The sequence below is a fragment of the Rhagoletis zephyria genome, unplaced genomic scaffold (genome assembly GCF_001687245.7).
Source record: "Rhagoletis zephyria isolate East Lansing unplaced genomic scaffold, Rhagoletis_zephyria_1.1 Rzeph_scaffold_00468, whole genome shotgun sequence".
Lineage (NCBI taxonomy): Eukaryota > Metazoa > Arthropoda > Insecta > Diptera > Tephritidae > Rhagoletis > Rhagoletis zephyria.
The window spans coordinates 208,871-221,615 of NW_016157552.1; the positions used below are offsets into that span (position 1 = coordinate 208,871).

Sequence of the window (12,745 nt, forward strand, 5' to 3'; positions counted from 1 at the left end):
CATGAACCAAAAATACAAGATCACGTAAGAACGCGACGTTGTATTTGTAACTGGTTTTGAGAAAAAAGTTTGCGAAAGCGGGTTCGTAAGACGNTTGGAATGAACCACAATTTTTCATGCTTATTTACCACTAAGAAAACTTTGTGCGTCCGAACACTCTCAACAGCAACTGATTTGACATGAACCAAAAATACAAGATCACGTAAGAACGCGACGTTGTATTTGTAACTGGTTTTGAGAAAAAAGTTTGCGAAAGCGGGTTCGTAAGACGCACGAAGGCGATGATAGTATACATGTGTCGACGTCGCAGCAAGCAGCATTTTGAAGCCCAATTACATGTGTTTGGAAAATCAAAAAATGCCCGCCTCTGCTATACAGGCATGTTATACAAATCGTACGATTTCAAATCGGCTGGCAGTTTCCATTTGAAACATTTAATACTTTGATTACAAGTATAAAATAATACTTTGCAAATCGTACCGATTTGACATGCCTTATAATTTCTCTTGATATTAGTGCTGGCATTGATGGTTGACTTGGCATTGTTGGTTGANCAGCAAGCAGCATTTTGAAGCCCAATTACATGTGTTTGGAAAATCAAAAAATGCCCTACTCTGCTATACATTTGAAACATTTAATACTTTGATTACAAGTATAAAATAATACTTTGCAAATCGTACCGATTTGACATGCCTTATAATTTCTCTTGATATTAGTGCTGGCATTGATGGTTGACTTGGCATTGTTGGTTGACTTCTGAGCTTGTTGTTTTTGGTTGTTGTTAGCAGTTGGGTTTTGCTTAGGGAGCACAGCCGTCGAAGATTTGCTGGCGGGATGTGGGAGAATCCTCGACCCAGAAGGAACGGATAAGCCCGAATCTGATGATACTACAGCCGTGGTACATGGCAACTGCTGCTGATGCAGACTTACGACGCAAAAAGTTACAACCGTCACAGCGATGCTTCACGTTGTTTGATTTCATGTATTCAAACGCGGTAATTTTGGCGCATGAAGCATGGAAGTAGGCGCCACAATCCACACACGCGACTTTAGCAACTTCTGCGCGATCAACCTTGTCGTTACAAAGTGGGCAAAATATTAATAAAAGCTTTTTAAGATGTAATTTTAAGTGAACGCACCCCACGACACAGTGGAAACACGTGCACTCGCAACGAAGTCACTTTTGCAAATTCTGACATTCGCCACGCAATGGGGCCTAAACGTACACAACATCAAAAAGTAACACATGCAATGTTTAATCAGCCAAATCTGGCAGAATGAAGAAAAGTAACTAGATGTTGCAGTTGTTAGGCTCGACTGCTATTCTTTTGCAGATTTCTGGCGATGTATTTCTACTTCGTTGAGATAGTTATCAAAATAGAGCAGTCATCGTCGTAGGAAGCCATGGCAGCTGTCCTTAATCATTATTGCATACTTATTCTTTCGATGGTTTTCCTCTATAGCATACTGGCTGCGGCTTGTGACACGCGCATGCAGGATATGTCGCTTCCGCTTAAGTGATTCTATTTTTATGACCTCGTGGAAGGACCTTTCGACTTTGGGAGCGTCTTCGGTGGGTGGAAGGCAGGAATGTGGCTCGAAAATTCTATCAGAAAATAAGACAGTAATCAAATGGTTTCAAGACCGGGGCTAGTTCCTGCTAAACGAAGATCGGTATTTTGTATCAGACGTCCAGAGTAAACTAGAGAAATGGTGAAAACACGCTCGTTTTTTGAAGAACACCCCAGATCAATGTATAGGTTGTTGAACGGATCTCCACAGTATGCCATATCCTAGAAAGGACTGTCGCCAAAAAAATTCACACTCACCACCTTTTCCTCGATTTTAAAGCTGCTTTTGAAAGCACGAAGAGAACCTGCGTCTACGATGCTATGTCTAAATTGGGGATCCGTGTAAAAGAATAAGGCTATGCAGACTGAGGTTGAGCACAACATTTGGAAAGACCTCTTTGGCCATACGAGACTCAATAGGATTTCAGGAAAAATCGCGGATCATGTACAGAAAGAAAAACAACTGGCAGAAACCCACAAGCGAACAAACCCAAATAAAATATTTTTGTAACATGTATTACATAGTTTCACAGAAAAGTTTTCACGCATAAATAAACGTTTTCTTAATTATACTGTGCTAAAATAGAGAATAATCATGGTTACTGGATTGGTTCTGAAATTTAACTTTTAAATAATAAAAAAAACAAATACATATGTAGGTATTATTTAAACAGCCAACGGCGACGCTCAGCATTTTCCTTGTCTGCTTCAATTTTCCAATGACTTGGATCCATCAGATAATCTCTAAATTTAAACATAAAACATTGAGTGTTTTTTTGCTCAAAAATATTTTATGCTTTTGGCAAACTCACCTCTTGTGCGCCAGTTCAGACAAAAGTATTGCCTTAAGGTCTGCGATTTTTCCCCCTGTTCCGCCATATTCTTCCGGCAGTATGCTACGTGGTACATGTTCGTAAAGGCTGTCCAAGCTGACGGTATGAAATCGTATCTTTGAAAAGATATGAGGTACAGATTTTGCTCATTTAAACTTTATATGAACATGTAATTATTTTGACTCACCAGTTTGAAGACTTCACTACTTATAAAAGGCTTCATAATGCTAACCACCTTATCCAGATATGGGGGGCAGTTAATGATATGGATTGCCTTTAAATGAACGGGCAATGCCTCCTGCAGGAAAGCCATGTATATGCGCAGTGTACTGAAAGTCATCCTACTGAGGTGCTTCAGTGTGTAGCCATTCATATCGAAAATTTGCACATCACCATTAGCAAATGTTTCTACATTCTCCTCGTCGGAAGCTAAGCCATCATATGTGTTAAAACGACAATCGGAGACCATGAAAAATGCTTTGGTATCGGAGGTATGATTCACCTTGCGAAAATCCAATTTAAACAGTCTAAAATTTTTTAAAAACACGCGTAAAGTAACTCAACTAACCTTCGCTGGATCAAAATCTACTAAACGATAACAGCTCACTTTGTAACCTTCTGGTGTAAGACCCGGCAGTGGTATCAGATCCCTGACAAATTTCAAATTAATTGAAATGTCTATTTGATTGCAAGTATACTCACGCATAATCGAATGTTTGTTTACTATCCGCATCGGTTGGGTCACGTTCGAGAAAGATGTGCGAATGCTTATTGCGCATACTGTAATTAATTTTTATGAGCTTCTTGGCGCCTTTTATGTCACCGTACATACATCGGTAGAAGCGCTTCAATAAAATGCGGTCTGGAAATAGTTAAAGCAGAGTGAGAATTTAAACATACATAAACTATCATATTTAACAAAAAAATATACTTAAATATAAGTAGCGCGCATCCTATACTCAAAAGTTTTGAGTGTATCTTATCTGAGCCCTACCTAACAGGGATATAGATAAGAGGTTCTTTCCCGTACGCAACGCGGGATCCCGCGGGTGCCCAAAACAGCCCAGAAATCATTCCCGTACTCAACAAAATGGGTAATAGAGAGCGAAAATTGGAACGTAGCTTTTCATAAGTATTGTCTTTTTCTTCCTGCCGGAAACAGCTCGGACTTTTTCTCCGGTTAAAAATGGATGAAGTGTCAAAGTGCATATCAGCTGTGTTAATATGTTGCCTACATTTACTTGGTGCTTTTAAGGAATAGTGAATGGCATGTTGATGTATTTCTAATTTGTATATACTTAAAATCAAATTTGTGAAATAAAAATTCAATTTCCTTGAATGTGAAATAACACAAATTTGCTTTATTTCATTTCTCGTTGAGCAATATGACCAACTTTTAAACTTAACAATTAAGTAATAAAGCAAAATAGTGCACATAGGTAGTCCAGTTACATTTGACAAAAAGTAGTATATGAACAAGTTAAGTGGAGGGATTTTTAGAAAATTTAGAAGTCTGAGAGTAGGTAAAAGTTTACATATTTTTACATCACTATTTCACACCTCATGTTCGCCTAGTCTTCGTAAACGAAATACACATTTCGGATATGGTGAAGAAAGTGATCAAGACGAATTTATGTATACAAGGTGGTGGTACTCGCGAATTTAGGTTTTCGCCGCGGTACTTCATAACCTCAAAATGATGTGTTTGTTGTAATATGAAGTCCCCTTGTTTGCAACAAACACAAAACATTTTCAACGATTTTTTTTTTTCAATTGGAGAAAATGAGCAACACCTTCGATGAAAAAAAATCCCAAAAATCAATGGTACTTGAAATTGGGCTACAAAACTGCATACTCAAAATGTTTCTAAAAATTCTAATTAAAAAGCTCGAAATTTTTACAAAGTTTGTTGATTTCTTTTTTAATTTTGCACAAAGATTGAAACTTGGATTTGTATGTTTTCAGTTAAAAATATGCTATACCTTTAAAAAAAAATAATTAAAAATAAGAAATTTTAAAATAAATGGTGAAATCTTGCCAATATGTGAGTGTCGTAAAGTTATGATAAGAACTATTCACATTCACATTCAACTGTGTAACCAGAAATTTGAAGGGGGATAACAGCAAAATGCGTAGAAAAAGCGTTTGCCGCTGTGACGGCGAATATGCTTTTCCGTTGGTTAACAAACTTCTCCGCATTCTGACTACACTTCTAGCTACTTCAGAAAGAAGTTACCCTTCGCCGGTTAAAAACATGGTTCCATAGTACCATGAATGAAAAAAGCACTTTTACACGTACACTTAGGGCCAGTTTTTCAGTGACTTAGTTTAAACGCCCGAGCCGGCTGCTTTAAACTAAGATTAGGCAATCAAATGTCAGTCAGCTGTTAATTTTAAATTCAGTTTACGTAATCTAAGTTTAAACTGCCACTGAAACTGGCCCTTAGATATTGAAATTGACACTGATAATACAAAGATTCCCAAATGGAAAACGCAAAATTGAGTTTGCAATTTAAATTAATATAATCAAAGTTTCGAATAAGTTGTTAAGTTACTTAATTACATTCCTCATTTGACAAACATTGTAAGCAAAAAATAAGTATTTATATAATGTACACAAAGATATGTATACTGCTTTAATAAACCCAGAGCATAACTTTTTATCTTGTGCCTTTTTACAAAAAAGTATAATTAGTGGAATTCGCGCTTCTGTGTATTTGCTGTATTATTCGTAAGTGTAACTGGACGAGCGTGTGGTTGTTGTTGCATGTGTATTTGATCTACCGCTAGCAACAACAAATCACACATGTTTCACTCACCCATGTTTCTTACCTACCTAGGACTCCTTTCGGACTCATATATTCTGAACGCTCAGAATATGTTTGCGGGGATATCAAATTTTTTGTTTAATTGTATTTTTGGAATAAACAAAGTCCTTTTTCTTTCTGACAGTAAACTGTTACAAATAATATATATAAGCAATGGGAAATAAGGCAAACATTTTCCAAACTTTGTTGGAAATAAAGCAAAACTCAGATTTTGGTATTATGTAAGCAAATTTTGCGTTATTGTCGTTTGTGTCGCTGTGCCCAAGTTGAAGTCAGAAGTTCTTTTTCTTTCTGACAGTAAACTGTTACAAATAATATATATAAGCAATGGGAAATAAGGCAAAAATTTTCCAAACTTTGTTAGAAATAAAGCAAAACTCAGATTTTGGTATTATTTAAGCAAATTTTGCGTTATTGTCGTTTGTGTCGCTGTGCCCATGTTGAAGTCAGAAGTTTATGAACTTTTTCCTGTAAACGAAGTTCTATCTAAAGACGCCGTTACAGTCCTCCCGTTTTTTTCTACGGAAGTATTCCAAAGGGCTGCAAGCAAGCTCTTAAATAATAAATCGGTAGGTTCAGAAGGTGTACCTGCCGAAGTGTTAAAAATGAAAGCCTCAAAGCGCCTGGAACCATTAATTACAAGTATAAAACGTTCCTCATCGATGCCTCACCGGAGGACTATGTCCTTACACTTGCAAAAAGTAGCAGCTCGTATAAATCGATAAAGGTAAAGTCAATCCGACTTCATCATCCCCTTAATACACACAACTATAAAGCTCCTGCAATCTCATCTCGCAACAGCCATCTAAGCAATTGGGAGAAAACATACGAAACAACAGAAAACACAGTGCTCAATCCTCGGTTATGATCTAATGACGGCATGCCTCGTGGGATATAGCCGCCAACATGGTGTGCAACACAGAAGAAAGCTAAACAAGACCAGCCCTTGACTAAAATTCTCCGCACAAATATAGCACGAGAAAGGCTAACATTGGAGGTACGCAATGCAAATGAAATCTGCTGATATCAACCACGCTCTGTGTACTACTTTATAGAGCAGTAATATGATTTCACACTTTTTAGATAAGACTTCGAAGCAAATAATATGCTTAGAGCAGCACACGGAAGCTCTCCGAGTCGCCTCTGCCTGGACTCCTACTAGCAATAAGCCGCATGACACCGATAGAACAGGTTGATGGCTAGATTAATATATACCAACATTGGAATTTTAGGTCAACGGAAAGTTGGGCGAAATACACTACGCAGAATTCGTCTGGCCACAAGTTCTTCAAAAAATATTTTAACGAATTGGGCAAAGCAGCGTATCTCGAATTGTACAGGAGAGCGTCATTTCTATTTTGCAAAATTTAAAATTTTTGTTTACTACGTACATTCCCATTTCAGAAATATTCTAGACGGTACTTAAGGAGGTTAAGCACAATATGTATACCAAATTTGGTCGAGATCGGTCAAGTAATTTTTGAGATACGCATATATCATATAAATGGGCGGTGCCACCCCCATTTGCCAAAAATTTCTGGAAAACCCACATTTTTGGTAAAGAGCGATTGTATATCGATGGGTGAGTGGAAGATCGACCTCTCTCGGCAGCCAGTTCGAAAACGCCCTATCTCGGAAAAATTTTCAACATCGTTCTAGCTCAGAAAACTTCTCAAGAACGCCCTACTTCAGAATTTGATTGAAAAACACCCTACCTCAAATTTCGTTGAATAACGCCCTATCTCAGCTGCCGATTTGAAAACGCTCTATCTCAGCTTATTTTCAATGTATTTTCGTTTGAGATAGGGCATTTTTGAACCGAATTCTGAGATAGGGCGTTCTTCAACAAAATTCTGAGATAGTGTTTTTCAATAAAATTCTGAAATAGGTTGTTTTTTAATAAAATTCTGAAGTAGGGCGTTCTTGAAAAGTTTTCTGAGATAGGGCGTTTTCCAACCTGCTGCCGAGATAGGTCGATCCTGCACTCAGCCATCGATATATCAATTTTGAATAAATATTCCTTAATAAATAGNAAATATTTTAACGAATTGGGCAAAGCAGCGTATCTCGAATTGTACAGGAGAGCGTCATTTCTATTTTGCAAAATTTAAAATTTTTGTTTACTACGTACATTCCCATTTCAGAAATATTCTAGACGGTACTTAAGAAGGTTAAGCACAATATGTATACCAAATTTGGTCGAGATCGGTCAAGTAATTTTTGAGATACGCATATATCATATAAATGGGCGGTGCCACCCCCATTTGCCAAAAATTTCTGGAGAACCCACATTTTTGGTAAAGAGCGATTGTATATCGATGGGTGAGTGGAAGATCGACCTCTCTCGGCAGCCAGTTCGAAAACGCCCTATCTCGGAAAAATTTTCAACATCGTTCTAGCTCAGAAAACTTCTCAAGAACGCCCTACTTCAGAATTTGATTGAAAAACACCCTACCTCAAATTTCGTTGAATAACGCCCTATCTCAGCTGCCGATTTGAAAACGCTCTATCTCAGCTTATTTTCAATGTATTTTCGTTTGAGATAGGGCATTTTTGAACCGAATTCTGAGATAGGGCGTTCTTCAACAAAATTCTGAGATAGTGTTTTTCAATAAAATTCTGAAATAGGTTGTTTTTTAATAAAATTCTGAAGTAGGGCGTTCTTGAAAAGTTTTCTGAGATAGGGCGTTTTCCAACCTGCTGCCGAGATAGGTCGATCCTGCACTCAGCCATCGATATATCAATTTTGAATAAATATTCCTTAATAAAGACTCCTTAGCCACACTGCACAAAATATCTGAAATTCCGTTTTTATGAAAAGTANTAGGTCGATCCTGCACTCAGCCATCGATATATCAATTTTGAATAAATATTGATGGACTCCTTAGCCACACTGCACAAAATATCTGAAATTCCGTTTTTATGAAAAGTAGCCTAAATTCGACAATTTTTATGCGATTGCAATAAATGAGGTATCAGTTTATTTAAAAATAAATTAAATTTTAGATAGTACTACATGTTTTGAAATTGTGGAAATTATAGATGGTAAAAATTAAAAAAATCAAAAGAAATATGCCTTTTTTAATTTATCCGATAAAAAATCCCAAGAAGCCAAGTCCGACACTAGATTATTATATACCATTTTAAAGGCCTGTATATCCCCTTCTCAGATCGTATTCGATCTTTGAAATCGAATCAAAAATAGTCATCCAAAAACTCATAAATCTACAAGATCCTATTTTCTGACTTAAATCGACAGGTCGCGACCTCTAATAAATGACCTTTAAAAAATCTATAAAAATAAGCAATAATATTTCTCATAAAAATGAATAAAATTAGGGGGTAGGGTCTTGCAATACCAAAAAAAAAACATTTTCAATGGGCACCCTAATATATGTAGATAAAATGCTTACTTGTGAAGAAAACAGGCAAGTAATAGGTGGCGATGCAGAAAGTATACTCTTAGCTAAAAATCAGGACCAGGAAACTTTTAGTGATTTCGTTTCTTCCAAAAAATGTTGGCCTTCCCCAGCGCAAAATGTGTTTGATGTTACACTCAACCCTGTAAAAAGGCATGTTTTTACCTTCTTGTCCATGTCTAGGTCACGCATTTCATAATATTGTCGTTTTAAACAACCATCTAATTTTCAGGGCAACCATGTCCCCTGGCAGAGCTTCACAGGGCAGAGAATGTGCCTCTTTAGCCCTACAAGAGTGAGATATTTTAAGAAACGAACACACAATTTTCTCACCGTTTGCCTTTAATCTAGAATCGAACAAGAAAAGAGAAATATTTTAGTAGAAACGAAATCGCTATTAGATAATGAGAAATATCGAACGTCACACTGAAGTAATGCGAAAAGTGGTCCCAGGGGGAGGGGGGCGAAGGTTCCTTACTGGTGTTGTATTTTCTGAATTAATTTGTTTACTCGTTTTATATTATAGAAGTCTTTCTTATTTAAATATTTTTACTAAATTTATACATATGTCAGTCTTCATGCATGATTTTATGTGAAATACAGAATAGTGTTATGTCACTTTTACCTGTTGAAACTATCATCTATCATATTTGATATAATGGAGCAATTACTTTGACATATCACGAAACGGTAATTAACGCTAAATTTCAAATAAGGACCATTTTGAACTAAACGTGCTGGTAATTTCTGTACGTATATACATATGTATGTATGTATGTTCGAGTATGTATGTACGTGGAATCGCTTTCAGTGGATATGTGTTTTAGATGCTATTACTGCAGTGTGTCTAAATCGTCATTCGCTTTACGGGGAATGAAAAGTTATGGTAAGGAATTCTAGAGAGTACGTTGGTAACAGTGTTGCCGTTTTAGCCCTTTGGTGGCTAGATTTAGCTACCACATACTTTTTTTGGCCACATAAAGCTTTAAAATCCTTTTTATTGCCTTTTTTACGTTTTAAACACAAGTTATAAGTAAATTTTTTGAGTAGGTTTAAAGTAGGTTGTGTTGAAAGTACTGTCAAATAATTTGCGATTCTCAATTCAAGTGTTTGGTAAGAAAAATATGTAGTAGAACTCATCTGCGTTTAATAAAATTGTATTATATATTAAATTGTGTGAGTGCGTTATCTATACCCAGCAGAAAAAAATTATCAATTGATAAAAAATAACCCACTTGTAGTTAGCTTTTTTGCGGGATTTCTATAAAATATATGACCCNTGCAGTGTGTCTAAATCGTCATTCGCTTTACGGGGAATGAAAAGTTATGGTAAGGAATTCTAGAGAGTACGTTGGTAACAGTGTTGCCGTTTTAGCCCTTTGGTGGCTAGATTTAGCTACCACATACTTTTTTTGGCCACATAAAGCTTTAAAATCCTTTTTATTGCCTTTTTTACGTTTTAAACACAAGTTATAAGTAAATTTTTTGAGTAGGTTTAAAGTAGGTTGTGTTGAAAGTACTGTCAAATAATTTGCGATTCTCAATTCAAGTGTTTGGTAAGAAAAATATGTAGTAGAACTCATCTGCGTTTAATAAAATTGTATTATATATTAAATTGTGTGAGTGCGTTATCTATACCCAGCAGAAAAAAATTATCAATTGATAAAAAATAACCCACTTGTAGTTAGCTTTTTTGCGGGATTTCTATAAAATATATAACCCGTAGTTAGCTACAAAAAGCTAAATTGAAACTAGTTGACAAGTAATGCAGGAGTAATAAAGGAGATTGTTTTCTTTAAACGCATTTCTATTTAAATATTGAGGACAATAAAAGGAAGATCGAAATTTCATATTATCATTTTTAAGTTATGTCTGACGGAGTTGGAATATGGGACCACCTACAGGAGAATATGTAAACAAATATGAAATGTAATAAAAAAAAAAATAAAGTAAAAAAAAATTAAAAAATACAAAAAAATAAAAAATAAAAAGAACGATGTCGATTTTTTTGTTTTCCTATTGATATTTTATGTCCAAAAGTAGTTAGTTACAAGTTAGTTACATCAAATGCAGAGGTAACCACCCTTGACTATTTCGCGGCCATCGCCATAGAAATATAGTTAGCTTTCATCAAAGAATATATACAGATAATAAGTGACTTTTATCTCCTTCCTAATCAACTTAAAGTTAGCTTATAGTTAGATCCATTTCCTGCAGGGTATTATGAGTTATTATTAACNACTATTTCGCGGCCATCGCCATAGAAATATAGTTAGCTTTCATCAAAGAATATATACAGATAATAAGTGACTTTTATCTCCTTCCTAATCAACTTAAAGTTAGCTTATAGTTAGATCCATTTCCTGCAGGGTATTATGAGTTATTATTAACCAGTATTGGTCTTGTCCCACCCGTGACAAAAAAGGTAAAAGTTGTTATATTTAATTACAGAAGTTGAAGTTGTGTTTCGGAGATTGGTATAAGGAAACCCTGAATAACTGAACCTAAACTCTTCCGATTTAGACTTGTGAGGTATCAGTGGAAAGGTATTTGTCACCCTTTTTATTTCTTTACAAATAAGCTCATTCCAAGGATGAAAGAAAAAGGTAGGATGAACGAACATCATTCAAAGTTAAATTAAGATATGTTAAGAAGTCTAAATCAGAATAGTTTTGGCCCAGTTAATTAAGTTTTTCGTAAATCAATCTTTGAAAAAAGTAAAAAAACAGCATCAAAAATCTCATTATTACGATTCCGTTGGAAAGATTTTTAAATATTTTTATGCAGATTTTTTGAGCCTAATCTGTTTTATTATCTGATGGGACTTTTTTCAAAAAGTTCTTTAAGAAACTATTTTTATTCATAAAAAAACTCCATTTTTGGAGGTATTTTCAAATCGGTCCAGCTCGTTTAAATCTTAATATTTTACCGAAATATTTTGGTGGATGTCTTAAAATATAATAAATTTTGTAATGCCGGAGGAAAACCCGCAACTGTTTTTGGTGATGCAGTCTACAGTTCATTAGACTGCATCACCAAAAAAAGTTTAGGTTTTTCCGGCGGGATTACCAAACCTAGTATATTTTAAGACTTCTACCAAAATATTTCGGAAAAATATTAAGATTTACGTGAGCTGGACCGGTTTGAAAATACCTCTAAAAATGGAGTACCGATTTTTTTTTGTATGGGGAGTGATTCAGTCTAATGTACATAAGTTGAATTTGTGTGAAATACTTTATTTTTATCAGTATTTTTCTTTTAATCAAAATATGTTGAAATAAAAGTGAAAATAAAAAAGATATTTTGCCAGAATCCTGGCTACGGCCCTGTATGCATGTATTAGTAAAAAAGTGTGCATGTATTGCTATTGTCATGACAGTATTGTCCGGAGTAAACCTTAAGTTAAAACGACTCATAGGTCTATTTTTTCAGATTTTTTCGGTCGGACTTGCCTGCGGGAACGCTTTGTATCAAATTTTGACAAAAACTTTATTTTTTTTCTTTTCATCATTCCTCAGTAGGTAGATATTTAATTAAAACAAGTAAGAGCAGCGCTGTCTTCGGCTATGCCGAAGGCTTCATACCTTTCATGAACATCTGCAAATTTTACTTTGACAGATTACTGCTACACATACATACACAATGCTACAGTTACATACTTATATAAAGAATCGCATCTAAACAATCAGAGGTATGGAAGATATACTTTATATGACACCAATCTAAGTGATTTTCACCGCTATGTGATCGGTATGTAAACCGGTAACACAATTTATTGGGTTTAGTTTCGTACATAAAGGAGATATATGGCAAAAACTGGTATCTTAACAATCAGTGCTATAGGAGATAAAGCTTATACAGCATAGATTTTGACGATTTTCTCAGTAGACTTTGTATTATTATTTATAAAATATCTTACGAAATTTATCGGTTTTAGCTGTTCAAATAAAGGAGTTTTACAGTAAAATCCCATATCTGAACAATCAGATGTATGGAAGATAGGAAGCAAAGCGAATGGGTCTGGTGGTGAACGAGGACAAAACGAAGTATCTCCTGTCATCACACAAACAGTCAGAGCATACGCGTCTTGGCAC

The 12,745-nt window shown here is 35.4% G+C and overlaps 1 protein-coding gene across 1 annotated transcript in view; it reads right to left on the reverse strand.

Annotated features, from left to right (window-relative positions):
- Positions 1-664: 664 nt before the first annotated feature.
- LOC108359819 (alpha-tocopherol transfer protein-like) overlaps positions 665-12,745 on the reverse strand; it is a 23,288-nt gene continuing 11,207 nt past the window's right edge. The window contains exons 2-6 of the mRNA XM_017611851.1: positions 3,107-3,266; positions 2,973-3,054; positions 2,592-2,906; positions 2,384-2,520; positions 665-2,315 (exon numbers count right to left, since the gene is read on the reverse strand). Coding sequence (XP_017467340.1) covers positions 2,234-2,315; positions 2,384-2,520; positions 2,592-2,906; positions 2,973-3,054; positions 3,107-3,266 — 776 coding nt within the window. The 3' untranslated portion in view covers positions 665-2,233. The remainder of the gene's footprint in view (positions 2,316-2,383; positions 2,521-2,591; positions 2,907-2,972; positions 3,055-3,106; positions 3,267-12,745) is intronic.